General features: G+C 38.3%; 1 protein-coding gene across 2 annotated transcripts; it reads right to left on the reverse strand.

Moving 5' to 3' along the window:
- Positions 1–370: 370 nt before the first annotated feature.
- Positions 371–18,693, reverse strand: arhgap1 (Rho GTPase activating protein 1). 2 transcript variants are annotated; one of them, XM_036584005.1, is made up of 13 exons: positions 18,580–18,693; positions 14,162–14,317; positions 7,380–7,472; positions 7,176–7,263; positions 5,646–5,777; positions 5,357–5,443; positions 4,558–4,656; positions 4,249–4,359; positions 3,537–3,613; positions 3,038–3,115; positions 2,830–2,958; positions 2,538–2,641; positions 371–1,537 (listed from the first exon to the last, which is right to left on the reverse strand). In XM_036584005.1, the coding sequence occupies exons 2-13, from the start codon at positions 14,295–14,297 to the stop codon at positions 1,367–1,369; spliced, it is 1,305 nt and encodes a 434-aa protein (XP_036439898.1). In that variant the 5' UTR covers positions 14,298–14,317; positions 18,580–18,693; the 3' UTR covers positions 371–1,366. The 2 variants fall into 2 exon arrangements, with proteins under 2 accessions (XP_036439898.1, XP_036439897.1); XM_036584004.1 differs by having other exon boundaries at positions 372–1,537; positions 14,162–14,331.
- Between the last annotated feature and the right edge of the window lie 51 nt (positions 18,694–18,744).

Genomic DNA, 18,744 nt, shown 5'->3' on the forward strand with positions numbered 1-18,744 from the left:
GTGTAGGCAACCAAAACTGTCACCATGACAAATAAGCACCTAAAGCTTTTACATTTCAAAGATCAAGCTCCACTCTTGCTTCAGATCTGAAAAAAAATGCACAGTTTCTGTCCCTCCCTCCACTGTGAAAAAAGACAACTGAGTGCTTTGGGTATGAAAGGATGTGTAGCTGTCAAGACTACTGACAAAAGGAAATAGACAAAAAACAGGAAAAAACACAAATCAAAGAAAAGCTGCTGGTGTTCTCGGAACAACGAACTGACCACCCCAGAGTCCAGATCACTGAATGTGTTTGGGATGACTCAGAACATGAGAAGCTGAAAATGCAGCCAACTTCTAAGACTGGATTGCAGAAAAATGTCCCTGCAGATTTCATTTTGTGGAAAACTGAAAGCAAGCCTCCCATAAAGAATGAAAGCTGTAATAAAGGCAAAGATTGGACACATTAAATACTGAAAAAATATATTCACTTGTTGGGGCTTCTGTGTAATTTACTGTTACATATATGTTTCTGCTAATTTGCTGATGCTGAAAAATGAATAACTTGTACTTAATAAATGATTTGACTGAAAATTAAATAAATAGTGGGTGGTCTCTGACTTGCACTATATAGTATGCACATGGCATGCAAATATGTGGTATAACTATATTTAACTTAAAATCTTAAGCCTCCTCCTTGTTGGCTAGCATTAGAACTGCAACTATCTACAGCAATTTCTTGATCATACAATGACAGAAATACAGTAAAAAAGATCATACAAATAATATATATGTAGTAAAAATAAAGACTAACAGAGCATTTAAAGGCAATATCATATGTTTAAAACAAGTGTTTCAAGTTTGAGTATTAGTGCTTTATATTGGTCCATAGCTATGACTATGTCTCATACAGGATAGGGCGTTTCGCTTTCACAGCAAATCCTTTCAAAAGGGTTCAAAAATCACAGCCAAATAATCCTTTAAACCTTAAAAAGAGATATTAACAACAGAGCTAAGTGAACATGTTTTGGTATGTGAGCAGAGACTGAAAAACTCTGCTTGGCCGGTACCTTTATAATGATTAACAACAGCTATATGATCTCAAGCATAAATGACTTTTTACTGATTGTCTGAATTTCCAAAAAGGAAACACCATTTATGAAGAAAAATGGCATCCTGAAAAAAAACAAAAAACAAAACAAAAAAAAATCAGTCTCTTATATCAGAAGTCTGCACAAATCCTGTACCTGCCAAATTCCCTCCTGCGAAGCCTCACCCGTTTACAACACTCATGCATTTGGCAACACTTAAGGAGAGAGGGAAAGGGCCACAGCACAATGGGCTGAGTTACAGAGTGGGAAGGACTCTAAATGGGCTCCACTGCTCCTTATTGGGCAAAGACCTCCTCATGCAGGTCCAGCAGGGTACGGGTGAAGTTGTTGATCGGTCCAATAGAGCTGAGCGTCATGGCAGCGTCCTGCCCCCACAGCAGATTAGGGCCAAACACGACAGCTAGGTTTGTGTTTGTCATCTTGTTCACCTCACTCTCTGCAGACACCTAAAAGAAAACAACAGTAAATGTTTTAAAAACAATAATGGTCAAAGACTCTTTGAAAAGTTTTGCCATCAAGCCAAAATGTATAACCCGGGGATTCTTAATCATTTTCATCAAAGGACCTAAAAGATGCCTTTGATGATCCCACATGCCACCCCAGAATTCCTGCTACGTGATTGGCTTCCATGTCCTTGTGGGGCGGGTGCACAGAGAGGTGGTGCAACTCTCCCCACAACCTCAAACACGCCGAGACCACCCTCAACACGCCCTGCCCGATCACACTTTCTCATTCTCCACTATGTCTGTTCTGTACCGCTTTGCGTTGAAGAGGAGAGTGAACTGGCAATCAGCCATTTTTGAAACAACAGGAACTTACAACAGAAACTCACTCCATGAATCTCTGTTGTCTCTGTGGTTAGCATAGCAACAGCCAAGCTGACCAGGTGGTTGTGTATCAGCAACTTATAACCAGTGTCAAAAAGGTTTGTCCTCTGCTCTGTCATGTATGGTGCACATTTCCAAACGCAGCTCAAACTGGGCCATGGACATAAGTTATACGCCAACCATGGAGACAAAAGAGGTGGAATGAGTTCACGTTGCCTGAAAAATGTATGCAAAAATCGAATGGGGCGAATAAAATAATGTCACCTTTCTGTCCGAAAAACTGCATTACGTGTCCAAGAGCTGATTTAATGTAACCCTGCTAGCAATCACACTATTTTAAAAATGTGTAAACTGCTACCTTTGTCTCTGTAGTTGCTCATGGAACACAGTAACCTTTTTTGTATTCCGAATATGTAATGACATTACAGTTACTCTAGTATTACCCAAGATTAATTAATTGAGTAAAATTGTCTAAAATTAATTGTCTATTTTAGTAACGATCAATGTGCAGAATGCTACAAATAACAATAAGGGAATACAATTATGCTGATGTACAGTAGCAACACATCTGCTGCTAGACGAGATATGCACGTTTTGTCACCACAACACAGTTGCTTACCTGACCGAGAAACTGGATGAGAAAGCGCAGTGAAGCATAGTTCTCCTCAGGAAGTGACATAAGCATATTTCGGATCGTGATGACTTGAGACTCACTGTCCACGTCTGAACACAAAAACAGAGAGAGAGGACAAAATAAATGATCATGCATCCAGAATAACCACACAAAAGACTGCATGTTCCAGCATGCCAATAGTTTTACTCAGTCAAGAAGTTCTTGACGCTGTGATAAGAGTCTGGAAGTTATTAGTGCTGCGCTGTGCTAGAGAAAGTAAAATTAAGAGTATGCTCACGCTGAAAGTTGACAACATCATTGTAGAGCTTGTAGGTAAGCAGAGGTTCTGGCAGCTCTCTGAGAAACGTCTTCAGGATTACAGCAGCCAGATGCACATCCTCAATCTGAAAGAAATTCACTTCCTCCCCTACACACATACATAAATATATGTTTGTTAGATGCTTGTATTCAATGAGAACAGACTTTCAGTAGAATCCTGCTTGTACCTGAGTTGTATTTGTGCTGGATGCTTTTCACAAGGTTAACATTAGCTGACCGCCGGAATATTCCCTCTGTTTGCAAACCTGAGTCACAGCGATAAGAGAAAGAAACGAAAGAAAGAAAGAAAGGAAGGACGAAAGGATGAAAGAAAGAAAGAAAGAAAGAAAGATGGAAAGAAAAGGAAGCAAAAAGAAAAAAATCATAATCTCCTATTTCATTTCCGATGTATGCCTATACCTGGTTGTGGCTAAGGCCGTACTCTATTACTAAACCACAAATAACAGGGTTGGTTTCCCAAGCATCAGTCCAGCCTAGTCTTGCAAACTAAAATGCAAAGCCAAAGGTGTTTCACCACTGAAAATCCATTTTATCCTAGGTGTGGGAAATTAACCCACAGGTGACTTTTTTTAGATAAATTCTTTGTAATGAAACACATATAACAAATTAACTAACTGTAAACTAGAAAGCTTCTGAAAGGATAAATGGCATAAAAATGCAGCTCACCCTGCTCCTGCAAGAAGCTGATGGTATCTCGCATCACCAGGGGAATGCCCTCAGAGTCTGCACCTCTATCTCTCAACCTAAACACAAACACAGTCCACTCATCACTAAAGCCAACCTCAACCCACAAAGACCCAGTCACACTGGTGTTTGCCAACAAAACGTTTTTATTTCAATTTTATTCGTCGTGATGAACGATTTCAAATCCCAAACTTCCAGAGTGAATAAATTACTGGTGTGAAATCTCATACTTCTCAACCTTTGGTGGTTAGATGGAAGAAAAGCTAATGTACCCAGTGTTTATACACAAACCTTTAAACATCTCTTCCCCACTGGCTATAGATAAACACACGAAAGGGAGACTGCATGATATGTAATCAGTCAGGAAACTGTCAGAGTATTATCTTAACGTCTGTGGTTTTACTGTTTGTGGTAGACAAGTTAGCCAGCTTGCTAACTGCAATGTTAGTTCGTTGGCTAACCCCAGCTGCACCACCCACACCAGTAACATCTACATTTTTTGCAGATCAGTTCGCAGCACTGTGCTGTGGTGCGTGTATAATTATCTGACATGTGAGAGGGGAAACATGATATTATTGGTCAATATTATTTTTCCCTGTATACTGGCGCACACTGATGTAAACAAAACAATTTAGATGTAGCAGGCAATTCATTACATTTTGATGGAAGAATGGAACTGTTCAGAGACACTCACACTGAGAGAGGCACCCCGAACTGCTGGAAGGGCAAAGGTGGGCTACGAGGTGGTGATATTGGGCCAGGGACCACGGATGGCTTCAGATTTAGACGGATCTTATCATCATACCTAGAGACAAGGTGAACTAATGTGTACAGTGTGCACAGAAAACTTGCTTTGACCATAATGTGCAATGTAGTATGGTGTTTTGTGTTTATATTGAATAAAATGTATATATTTTTATAGTTAGATATACCATAAAGAATGTGTGGAAGCATATAAAGCTGTGACTTTGTTGGTGTAGTGTAGTGTACACGAGACTCTTACGCTCTAACTCGACTGGGAATCACCAGTTGATCACACTTCACTATCTCTTCCAGCTCGCTCAAGTAATTTACGTAGTGTATCTTACGGCCAAATTTAAAGCTGTGAACAGAGGCACACATCAGAATCACAAAAATCTTTTTTTAAATCAAATATACTTCCCTGGTTGTATACTTGAAGCTTATATGCATGCACAGAGAATAAGTACCCTGGGAATACAGTATAGTTATTGTAGGGTTTCCAAACTCCAGTCCTGGAGGCCTGCGTGCACTGCACAGCACAGTTAAACCACAAAACAGTAGCCTCCATGACTATATAAAGTATTTGTTTTATAGAGGTGGGTAATATGACAATAACATTATCATGATAAACTATGTCATACTGTCATAATATGCTTTTCTCAGCATAATACGGATAATGGCAGTACTTAAAGAATACTGATCAAATGCATAGTTCATTACCAAGATAGTATAAATAACCCTGCTTAATTAGATTTTGTGCAGGGCAGTATACTAAAGGTTGAACAGAAATCATTAAATTCATAGTTTTTGATCTTTTAAAATGTAACACTACCAGTATTTTTGGTCTATTCAAACCTTATCAAACTTCAGAAAAATTATGTGTATTGAGAAAATGTCTTGAAGTATCGTGATGCTTTGATATTGCTATTTTGGCCACCCCTAATGTATTGTATACTGGCTATTTAAAGCAATGTAGCAGTAATCCTTTAAAGCAGGTACAGTACATAGCACTGTATATAACATACAACATACAGAATATGTAAACGGTATTTAGTATTAACCTGATGAGTGGCTTGAAGAAAATGAGGACGGTTCTGATGAACATGGTGGGATGGACAATATAAAATGCCTTAATATTCTTCTTATACCTGAGAAGAGCAAACAGACAGAATTAGCTTTACCACACATTATGTGGAAACATAAACATAGGTAAAGCCGATAATTACTTAAGTTGTCCATTAGAGTACTGCTTTTTTGTTCTATACTCCGGGTCAAAATTGCAAATCAAACCAAATGTGAAAACAAGCCAAGATAGAGATTTCCAGCCAAGGGGAAGATCACAGGACTTACTTTCTTTCAAATTCACGGTACGCATCTCGCAACCAGCTGAGGGATAGCTTGTTCTCGCTGGTCATACCATGGTGGAAGTAGATGAGTGTATAATCGCTTTCCACATACTTGTCTAATGTCTGCTTCAGGTACCTGTAATTTATCATAGCACATCACATTGCACTTACCAACATACACTTCAGAAGGATCAGTGCAACAGTTCTGCTCATATACAACAGTAATCAATATCAAGTCACTGACAGCAACTGACAATCTTCTACTTTCACATCAAAAACCTTTTAGAATGTTTCAGACTACCCTACATACATAAAAATCCTAACTTTAATTTATTTAATTTCCAGTCAAAAAGGCAATTAAGTACAAGTCACTCATTTTTCATCATCAGGAAAAATGCAGGGAACATATTTAACAAAGAACTACACAGAATCCTGACATTAAGTATACTACCAAATCTACATCAGTATTTACTTTGTCCACTCTTTACTTCTGTGTAACCTACCGACACCCATCTAAAAACCATCGAGTTACAGCTGAATCCTCTGAACAAAAGCTGTTTCCAAAGGTTTTACTACCATTTTCTTCCCCATCAAAGACACACTACCATTCATACAAACAATTACCCAAACACACCTTAGCTGTCTTGCAGTTTTTTTTCTCATGTAAATCTACAAAAAGGTACGAGAAATTTCTTAGGAGAGGAGATATAAGATAATTCGCTTGCATAATGAAGGGGAAAGTCAAAGGACAATATGAGTTTCCAAAACTACAGCACTCCTAACAACTGTGCAACAAAACTGCCATCATCAGATAAAAAGAGCTTAAAAATTTAAAGCTGGGAGACAGGAGAAAATCAAGTGCCACTCATGCTTTAGGCGGGGGAGCTGTGGGGGAGCAGAGAAGCAGAAATGCAACCAACTTCTACCATCTAAGACAACCCTGTAAATTTCTTTGAAAATCTGAAAGCAAGTCCCTCAAAAAGAATGGAAGCTGTAATAAAACTACACACTAAATACAAACTGTATAGATTTGTTGAGGATTTTGTGCAGTTTTCTGTCAAATATGTCTTCTGCTTTTTCCTGACACTGCAAAATTAATTTATTGCAGTCTTTTTTAAAAGCTGTGTAGTTTTTACCAATTTCTTTTTACCAGTTAAGTGTTCTAGGATTTTAAAAGGCTATGCGCAAATGCAAGGAGTTCACTTAAGTCCATTGGTAATTTTTGGCCTTTAAGAAAAAAAACAAAAAAACAAAGATTACTCAATCATCAAAATAATCAATAGATTACTCAATCACTAACTGAATTGATAGTGATAACCCTAAACAACAGTGAAATCCAAGCTGCTTGTACTAGTTTGCTCTACCTTGAGAGTAAGTACTCTACCATATAAGCAAAGAACAAGAGAACAATCTTGAGGAAGTTCTATTTCCGCAAGACTTGTGACTCAGATCAAAACAAGATTCGCTGACTTTGCTCAGAACGGTTATTCAAGATAAAGACCGGCCACAGAGTTTAGGAAGCAGAGATGCCTACATCAGTAGTTTATGGTGGTCTAGTTGACTGTGGGGTGGCATGCGACATGCGCTGAACACAATCACTTTCCGCCCAAAGTTATCATCACCTGCACAGAGAATGCATATAACAGAGAGAGAGTGAGAGAGAAAGAGGGTTTAAAGTTAACGCTTACAATATTCTTGTTTAACAGGGTAAGAAATTTGTAACCACTTGATGGCTCACCTGCTACTTCCACTATCTGATGCTTTGCGATCTCGTAGAACGGGTCATCCCGTTCCAGGTGGGAGCCCTCACTGAGGCTCTTAATGTCTGTAACTACACAAAAGAAAGAGTTATTAATACATTTAAGTTGTCCTGTGCTATAGACCAAATGAAAGTGCTCTCAGACTCTCCAAACAAAAAGAGAGTGCAATGGCTACGTTTTATCGTCATCCTGGCAAAATTTCAACAGGTGACCTAAGGCAGCTTCCTTTAGTTTGATCACTTACAAATTTTCACTCCTGTAAATGAATATGCCACCAATTTACAGTAATATGCAAAAGTCTCAAGCAGTCAAGAAAACTGCTTATAGCTATTAATCTTGGCAGTGGTTTTGTCAGTAAAATACTACATAATACTACATAACAAATGAATAAAAATAAATGTAAATAGAGTAAAATGTAACAAGATTTTTGTGTTTTTAAAAAGATACCGTACTATGTGAAAATCAGAGAACACTCTTTCATTCAATTTTCAGCCAAAATGGCCATTAAGTACAAGTTAATTACACATCCATGTAACAAGGAATTACACAAAAGGCTCAACGAAGATGGTTGCCTTTTCTGGTTCTCATGATTTTAATGTTTCCTGCTGGTTCTGACACTAAAAAATAATAACTTGTTTAAAATGGCTGTCATAGAAGAAAGTGTGGTCTCTGACTTTAGACGAATACAGTTAGAAGAACACAGACTTGGCTCCTGACTTCTCACTGCACTAAATCAGATGGATTTGTTAACCGCCATCAGTAGCACCTACTTTAATTTATTGAAGGACTGAATAGCTGAAGCAGGTATTGAATGCTAACTGTAAATACTGGGCTTTCCCAAGAACAGCACTGGAAGTAGGTAATCTCACACACACACAAACACAAAATTACAATGTATTTTTTACTTATATCTATTATAAGGTTAGTGTTGTTTCAAACAACACATGCTAAATGTCCAGATAAATAGCTGTGCATATCATTTTCTTACATGCCCAAGACTTCTGCACAGTACTATATCTTTCACACGCCTTTATTAGGACATGAAGCTCCTGGAAAGAAGTGAACTCCGTCCCAGATAGAAGTCAGCAATAACAAGTTACAGAAACCTGACAACGTAAAAGTAACAAGGAAATGATGAAGGGTGTGTGTGCGCATTAGTGTAATCTTCTTATCCAGTTCCATTTTATACACAAACACACAAGCTTCAATCAACTTCAATTCTCTGTATTTGTCCTTTTCCCTCCATATAGCATTGCTGCAACAATCCCTCAGACAGAGAGCCACACTTAACTGACTACCCATACCATTAATCAACTCCTCGCTCTAACAAACACACACACACACACACACACACAGAAACGGGTATTATTTCTGTATTAACCTCTGACCCATCTTCAGACCCACCTTCAAGTGACAGCTTCATTGTGCCTAGGCCTACTCCTAAATATAGACAGCAAGAATTATCAAGTGATCTAGATCCATCAGCTTGGTGAGACTTGTCATGGCAAAAGGGGACATACTGATATGGGAATTGTGGTCTGATGCTGATACCCAATAATTTCCATGTACATACCTGCTGATGCAGATACAAAAACATATGTGAAATGTAGAAACTGGGACTACATCTACCTGGACTAGCATTACAGAACATAACAACTTCTCCTATAGGGTTACAAATGCAGACGTTTTAACACAGTAGCCCAGCATCGCTGCAATTTCCTACTGCTCTGAAGTGTTTCAAGAATTAATCAAATCTAAACATCTGGGTTACTCTCACAAACTTGAAAAAATGAAAACAACTAAAACTTAATGTTTCCTCTTTTTTTTGAATAAACAATGATGCCTGGTTGAACAATTAAAATAAACATGAGTTTCACTGAATTTTTAGTAACATTTCAATTGATGTGACCAAATTTTCATTATCTCAACGCAGTAAGATTTAAGGATAAATGCGTAAATAACGTTTTTGTTATTGACTTCTCTTTTCATAAACTGCATTTTATATATTGCTGTTGTTGGAAGAAAACCTTGTATCTCCAAAATAGTAACTTTACAGGAGAAGGAAAAAACACACTTTACTTTTAATGTAAGTCAATGGAACCAGAATTCTTTCCAAGTCTTTTTGGGTCACTTCTTTTAGTCCATTCACCATGAAATTTACATACAATGTAAACGGTAACAGTTATTTTTAAATGATGTCAAAACCTGAAAAATGTCAAAAATGGAGATACAAGGTTTTCTTCCGACAACAGCGATGTCCAAGAAACTTTAAAATACACAAATGAGTTACTTAATTTTTGCTGTACCATACAGAGCTCCAGTTGATTTACTAAATTAAATATATACAAATTTTGACATCTGAATATTGTTTATCTGCATTATGATTATGGCATTCAAATATTTATGGAGGCTGTTTCATGAGAATGATCCATCTGTCCATGGGCGATATTATTCTGATATCATTGTGCATCCCTTATGGAAAGAGCAACACAGTTGCTACCTTACCTTAGATGCAGGATCTACGAACATAAAATTGTAGCACTGTTCGATTTAAAAGCTCTGGTAAAATAAAATTCTCTATTAACAAATAAAATGATAGACAACAAAAATGTGTTTAAAGCAAACCTACACAATAGGGCTGTACAATGTGGAAGAAATTTAACATTGTATTTTACAACATACGTTTTAGTAAATCTTTCATGTGGTTACAGACTGACCTACATGATTTTTTTTTTTTACCATAATTATTGATGTGTTTGATCATTTATCCACACTCCCATTGATACTCATGTGGAGCATCTGTGATTGTGATTGATTAGGGCTCAGTTTCTGTTCTTGAGTTCCAATGACAACATAAATCCTAAACCGTTTAGAACATTTAAATGTAAACTAACAAGACATATTCTGAATTTATCAAAAGTGCGCAAGTGCTCATTAAGACCGCGTGTGGATATGTATGGTATCTTTGTGGGACATGCAGCTGCTGACATTCTCAAGCTCTTAATGTTCTTACCCAATATTTCTGAAAGCGCAATACAACTTCAGTGTGAGTTCAGTGTGGTCTCCCACACTTTTTTTTTTTTTTGGGGATACACTTGGACTCTTACAGGAAAGCACACGAGTGCACACACCAGTGTGCTTTACAGATTGTAAGAACAGCAAGAAACTAATTAAATGTTTTACTGTTTTTCTGTGTAAGCTAACTGAAACACTGTTTATTTTTTAACATTTCAGCAGTAACATCACTGAAGCTCATGTTTACAGTGCAAAAGCTGTCTGAACTAATCAAACTGATAACACATTTTTGCTATACAGAAGCCTGTAGTTAGCCCATAGTTAACTCAAGTTAACATAAGTTAGTTCTAACTAATGTTAAATACTCAGATCAGCTTTTATTTTATTCATAGATAATGTCACATATTCTCTCTCCTGTTCACACTCTCTTTTTTAAAGAGGACCAATTATGCTCATTTTCAAAGCTCAGAATTTTATTTTAGGGGTCTACTAGAATAGACTGCTTCAATGTTCCAAAACATAATTTTTCCTCATACTGTACATCTCTATTCACCCTCTATCAAAAATGCTCAGTTAGAGCTCCGGTGCTTTTACGCTCCACCTCCTGATGAGCCCAGAGTGCTCTAATTGGTCAGCTGGCCCACACTGTTCTGACTGGTCAACCAACAGAGCGATTGAAAGCAAAGCATCCTGCTACAAGTTACGTCCCTACAGACGATATGGATTGTGTTACGAGATTGCATTATCTTGTGACAAAGGAGAAAAGGGCTGGAATTCCAATGAAGCATTTCAGGCAGCTGAGAAAAGTGGTTTCTGTGGGAGAGAATTACTCCCTCTGGCGTGTAAGCTTTGTAAATTTGTAGACTGTTTACATGCACAAAAGTTATACAACACACTAAAGGAAAGAGAAAACACGGAAAAGCATTGTAGGTCCCCTTTAAATCCATGCACATTCAACACACTGAAGCAGTAGCATCATTAGCTACTTTTAATAAGGTTCGGATTTATTACTGTATTCAATGGTTTTATGTCTCACTTTTTGTAGTAAAAATTGGGTTTTCTATTTGAGAATAATTCTCAGTTGCAAATGAATTTGTGTTTATTTAATTTATTCTTGTGTCCTTATTGGAGTTGTCTACCATCTTATACTCCAATTAATTTCTAATGAATTTTATGTTCTGAATTAGATTCAATTTCTGTATGTTTCTCTTTTGTATAAGCAGAACAGAATACTTTGCCACTTAGTACAGCTTGTCCTTTTTCCCCATAGTAATGTTGGTGGAGTTTCAGGAGAATCATACATTATATGGACAAAAGCATTGGGACACCTACAGGAGCTTTTATGACATCCCATTCCAAATCCTTAGGCATTAACATGGAGTTGGTCTCCGCTTTTCAGCTATGACAGCTTCCACTCTTTTGGGAAGCTTGTGTGTGTCTGTGGGAATTTTTCCAGATCATTTATCCAGAAGAGCATTTGTGAGGTCAGACACTAATATTGGACGAGAGGGCCTGGCTTGCAATCTCCGTCCTGGTTTATCCCAAAGGCGTTCGATGGGGTTGAGGTCAGGGCTCTGTGCAGGCAAGTCAAGTTCTTCCACACCAAACTCACCTAACCATGCCTTTATGGACCTCGTTTTGTGCACTGGTGCACAGTCATGCTGGAACAGAAAACGACCTACCCCAAACTGTTCCCACAAAGTTGGAAGCATACAATTGTCCAAAATGTTGTGGTATGCTGAAGAATTAAGTTCTCCCTTCACTGCCTCGACTAATTCCTGAAAACAATCTCATTGCATTTTCCCTCCTCCACCAAACTTTACAGTTGGCACAATGCAGTCAGGCAGGTAACGTTCTCCTGGCATTCACCAAACCCAGACTCGCCCATCAGACTGCTAGATAGAGAAGCGTAAATTGTCAGTCCACAGAATATGTTTTCACTGTTCCAGAGTCCAGTGGCGGCATGCTTTACACTACTCAATCCGACACTTGGCATTGTGCTTGGTGATGTAAGGCTTGTATGCAGCTGCTCAGCCATTGAAACCCATACCATGAAGTTCCCAGCACAGACTTTTTGTGCTCATATTGGCAGAGAAGGTTTGGAACTCTGCAGTTATTGAATCAGCAGAGCGTCAGCAACTTTTATGCACTATGTGCCTCAGCACTCGGTGACCCCGCTCTATAATTTTACACGGTGTGTCACTTTGTGGCTGAGTTGCTGTGGTTCCTAAACACTTCCACTTTTCAATAATACCACTTACAGTTAATCGTGGAATATCTAGGAGGGAAGTTGTAACTGACTTGTTACAACAGTTGCATCGTATTACTGTACTACACTCAAATTTAGTGAGCTCTTTAGAATGACCCATTCTTTTACAAATGTTTGTAAAAGGCAGACTGCATGGCTAGGTGCTTGATTTTACACACCTGTGGCAACGGACCTGAATGGAACTGGAACTGACGGAAACACATTCAATGATTAAGAGGTGTGTCTCAATACTTTTGTCCATATAGTGTATATTTCCAGGAAAGATGACCACTCTTTTAATACAAGTGTCAAATTCCATGAAACAGGAGTGTGGTCATGACAGGGTGAATTACTGAGAAGAAATCTATGTGGGAATATGAGCACTGAACTGGTGAGTAAACTCTGAGTCCTTTGGAAGACAGGTGTTTAAGACACCAACCATCGCCAAGGCCAAAATTGGAAATTTAAACCGTTTTATTGTTTCTGTGGATAGTTCTGTATTGGTTAAATTAGGATTTAGTCTAATGTTATTATTTACTATAATTTTTATTACAATAAATAGTCCGTTGAGGTGTAATACAGTGGCATTGTGTGCAAAATAAATCTATTTGTTATTAGAATAGATACCTCTTTTTGTTTGAAAATGCAGGGTGCAGAGAAAATATGACTAAATTGTGGTGACTTTGCTTTTTATTAGACAGATGTGGAGAGATGGGTTTCTTGCAATAAGCATACATCAGCATTCATTTTAGTGAGATAGATCTTAGTTTGTTTAGCCTATGTGCCAACACCACAGATGTTCCAAGCTACGAATTTGAACATTGGCATGTTAATAGATTGGATGTAGTTGGATTTATTACTAATGTAGTGCTGGTGTGAGGGTATGTGTGTGCTAGTATTTGCTGTAATGTGTGAGTACTTTTTCTCTAATAAGTGCTGAAAGCTGGTTTAAAAGTATTTTATTGGCATAACAGTAATCTATTTGTATCTGATTGGGTAAAAACTCTGTGTTTGTAGCCATGTCTATTGCGATGTTAAAGACTTTAAATCAGTAACTAATGAGAACTATACATGAATCAAGACCATTTGTTTTTGTTTTTTATTGCTATATTTTTAGTCTTGGTATTCACTTTTCTTTCAATTCTCCACCATCACTTCCATTGAAACATATGGATGTTGCATGTATTAAGTCACACAACTAAAGCAGATGAATAACAGAGCATGTGCTACACTCAGCTATACTGAGTTTATTGAGCGATCTTTGTTATCGAGTTTACCCAGCGAAAGCAGAACAATTTTCAGCCAGCTAGTCTGCAAGCTAACATTTATTTTAATACAGGAAACTGAGAGCACGCTAACTGCAATCTGAAACAGAGAGAAATTTATTCGGACTTAGATATTTGTTGCAGCTTTACTTCGGTCATTGATAGTCAGCCCCAACACACACACACACACACACACACACACACACACGATTCCCAACTTTGGGCCGCTCACCAGATTTGCTGATGCTGACAGGGTCATCTGGTGGCCACTGTTTGTCCTGCACCAGTTTGAGCTGGTCCAGAGCAGCGCTGGGAGAGTCATCTCCACCCAAGTCATCATGCAGGTCCACCAGCAAATCCGAGGACATGATGGTCCTCTACAACAATACTACAAACAAGGACCTGTTAAACACAAAGACATATGCTTACAAATACTAAAAATAATACATACAGCCATACAAATACACCTGTCTCTCAACAGGCTGTATAGAAAATTCAACAGTTATGTTGTACTGAAGGAAATGACTTCAATACTACAGAGTATTCAAAAAGAAAACATTTACGTATTCTAACACCAAATTTCAATACCTATAAAGTCAGTCCTATAAGTGGCACTATGTGAGTGACTGGCTGTCTTTTGGTTTGGAAAGTAAAAGAAACTAAGGCCTATCAGAATTATTACATAATTGCCTTATCAAAATTATTTGAACTAATCATAATTATTTAAGTTGACTTAAATAATTTATTGACATTGGTCTTACTACTTGGTGCAGTAACATCTTTGGAGGGCAGTAGAGACTAATGTTTATTTATTTGACGTTTGTTAATAACACCTTTATTGGGCAGCGGTGAGTAATGCTTGTGTATGTGATATTAGTTAATAAGACCTTTAGAGAGCAGTGGTGAGAAATGTTTGTTTATTTGATGTTAATACCTTTAGAGGGCAGCGGTCAGTGAAGTTTAAGTCGTCGAGCTGTGTCGTCGTCAGGTGGGAGCTACAATGTTTTGACCGCTAAGAAGCAAGATAACTAAACAGCTACTTTGGTCACTTTAAGCTTTTACTGTAACAGTTATATACAATTTAAAAAAATATGATCGTGACAGGCCAGTAGTAGTACAACTGATATTGAAGTGAAAGTACTGGTATTGCAAATCAAATATTTTTGAACGATGACCAGCCCTATCAGTCAAACAGGAAACTGTCAAACCATCATCCACAAATAAACCCAAATACACACCCTAGTCTGAGGAAACATATCTTCATCAGCGGCAAAAGCATAGGGTGACATTTTAGACACAGATTCATGAACTGGGTTTATTCTTGGCTTCCTCGGAGTCATCATCTAATAATGTCTTTGCTGCCCAGAGGTCACCCCAACCCGCCCCCCCCTCTCTCTCACTGTGCAGTACCACTGCTGTGCTCACCATCATTCATCACAAACTGCTGTCTCTTTCTCATGCTCACTATCATACACTCATATATCCATACAGCCTGAATCATGCTGCTCACCACAAGGGATGAAAAGTGATAACAGCTTCACTGAGCTTTTGTAATTTTAGTAGAAATACAGTCTACTGTGTGAAATAAGTACTACATAATGCTACTTACGGCCTGCTTCTACATTTTCAGTACATAATAAAATTAATTATAACAAAAAAGACAAATGCCTCAAACAGCGTGATCTAACAACCTATTGTAAACGTGTCACATCAAAATGAGTAGAGACCCTTTTAAATTTGTAGAGCGTGCGTGCCCGCGCCTGGCCGTAAGGCTTAAAGCACGAGTGCTTGCTAGATTCAGATACTGATCTGCCGTGACATTTCTCTTCTTTATATATCGCGGGTGAGCAGGGGGGAGGAAGAATTGTGGCTCTGTGGCTGCCCAGCTGTGCAGAAACGGCAGCCACACACATCAGTGCCACTTAAACACACTCCAGCCACTGCCTAATGCTCTGCATTGCCAACTGGCACCATGAACTGGGCCAGCACAACTCCAGCAACTTCAAAAGACAGCGCTGATCCACGATCAGCACCCATCAGGCCACATAACTGTAGCTATTAGGAGGTGTAAGGCAAAATCTGATCACAGAAAGAGGCTGGGCGAAATGTCAAAAATATAGGATACTTAAAGAAATTTTCACAATACGCGATAAGCAGCATGAAATTTCATTTTATTCCAGTTAACAATATACATTTAGACAGTGAACTACACTAAATCCAACTAAAAAGGCATAGTTATGCTTTCTTTGTAATGAAACATGGAGTAGATCAGAGTTCTTTAAGTACTGTTAATATTCACAATATATAAATGTACTTAATCAAGATAACATACTTTATCAAAATATTAATAAATATAATAATGCTAATCAGATCAGCACTTTACTTCGATTCAATATAACGGATAACTACACTGAAGTTGTTTCTTATCTTAAAGTCTAAGATGTTCACTGTCTAAATGTATATTGTTAACTAGTACATAAGGCCCAGATATTTTTAACATCCTAAAATTATATAAGGACTAAACATTGCCACTTGTTTCTTTTGACACTGCATGTATCTCAATTATATGACTGTATTAGCCAAGCCTTGAGATTTTAAACTGTTGATTAGGTAAAAGCAATGTAAAATTCAAAGTCTTTTCTCCTGTGATATTTTAGGCCATCATCCACCGGTTGGCACATTTCAGGCCCTGTTCTCCACTGCCTTCAATAGCTCCCGAGGGCACCTAGTTTTGGAGCACATAACAATGTTACTCTTTCAGGTCTTCAATCCCTGATGCTCTGCAGCCCAAGGCATGCTCAACAGATACTACTAAACCACGTGAAAGAAAGCTATTCTGTTTGGTACCACAAAATGTGGTGTAACACTAATAGCAGTAATGCTGTCTTGTGTTCGTTGTCGCCTCAGTTTCCTCTTCACGCGTCTCTTAAGGGCTTATCAAAAATGACACGTCTATGAACCATCTGCCAGTGAATGTAAACGAGAAAAAGATACGTTTTAGGTGAACAGGTGTGAATATGTATGTATTGGTGTGCTTGTTCTGAAGCTCTCGGCAACATCATGTGGTTTCGCTAATGTCTTCGCAGGTCGCTAACACGATGAGAGGAAACCGAGAGCTGTGAAGAAAATCACCTTCTGTCGTCTCTTCTGTCAGAGGAGGCAGCAAAACACAGGGCAGTTTAACGAGCAGAATGGCGAAAATTTGTGAGGTTCCTTTTAAAGCCTGATATGGACACACCCTGCCTGGTTATTAATGACAGTATAGCACTCCAGGTCACACATGCAAATTAAATCTAAATTTATTTGAACGGACATTTAACGGCATTACTGACAGGTTAGCGACGCTGCTAACTGCTCCACCTTCGTTTTCTGACAGGTTGCTCACTAACCACAATTTTCGGTTAGTGAGGTGTGGTAAAACTCTATCCGCGAATATTTTCATGTTTCAGTAGTGATAAAATACTGATATGTAGCTGTATTTTAGAGAACACTTGAGAGTAAAAAAGTGCTGAGGAAAAACGGGTTTAAATTCGCCTCAAGTTCTGGTCTTCGTGTAGGTTACTTTCACTGTTCTCATTAGTCAACATAAGCATCGGCTCTTTTATTATTATTCGACATTTAGAGTGAAATCCTGCATCGCCAATAATACAAGAAGCTAACCTAACTAATGTGGGCAATGCTTCTTTTTCTTTCTATCAGGAACACAAGAACAAAGCCCGCGTCTTCCAGTAACAGGAACTCGAGCAGCAGCAGGGGCACAGGAGGTTAAATTAAACTTAACACGTTAGATACGCTATTATGTATTGGCAGTAGTACCTATAGGTACCTTACTGTATCTTTCTACAATCTATGAAAAAAGGCGTCTATAGGTTCCACGTCATTACAGTCCGTGTACATCCAGGGTGCAACAAGGTTACCATTTATTCAACGTTGATCGGGACCCGTGACGGTATTAAAGCCTGCAGTAAGCGTTTTTTTTATTCCACTGCCCATTTCAACCGTTTTGTGAAGTAACCTAACATAGTTAAACTGCGCTATGTAAACACAACTAACGAGTGAATTTTACAACCTTTCCAGCAGTCTTCATATCAACAATGTAGTTACGCCTCAGCCTTTGTATATTTATCTCTCCGACCGGACATCTAGACACACTACTGACAGTCTTTAGATGAAGGTGACTGTATAACGTTAATACACAGACAGGAGTCTAGTTTACCTTGAATCTTGATGTATGAGCCCCGCTCGCAGGTTTTAAACGGCTATCCAGCTCCGTAAGCTAACCAAACATTAGGGTTAATTAACTGACGTGTTTAAATAGCTAGCCTAACTAGGTTACAGAAGTCAGTTTGTGGCTGAGTTTCTAACGTTTGTGTTAGGAAAAACATCTTAAATAGCTGGTGACTCGTTGCTCAGTATCCACATCTCTACGCTGCAGAAAGCTAACGAGCTAAACAGCATAAACCATTTTCTAAGCAGAGAGGGCTGTTATGCTAACAAGGTTAGCCAGCAACCTGTTTTCATTTCAGTAGGAATGCATTCGAGAGTATTTCTTTTATCTCCTTACAATACAGAGAACATTATGACTTGAAATAGTAAACATGCGCATCTAAAACTCACACGTAATGCTAAAGTGAAAACTGAATGCTTTACCTGCTGCTCGGAGCTCCTGACTGAGTATTTCTCCACTCTCTGACAATCAAGCTAATTCAATGCGGCGCTTCCGGCTGGAGCCTTTCAACATTATTTCACCATAAAAGCCCGCGTTCAGGACGATTCATTTGATATACATATTTATTATCATATGCCTTAATATTA

This window comes from Colossoma macropomum, unplaced genomic scaffold (assembly GCF_904425465.1).
Source record: "Colossoma macropomum unplaced genomic scaffold, Colossoma_macropomum, whole genome shotgun sequence".
Classification (NCBI taxonomy): domain Eukaryota; kingdom Metazoa; phylum Chordata; class Actinopteri; order Characiformes; family Serrasalmidae; genus Colossoma; species Colossoma macropomum.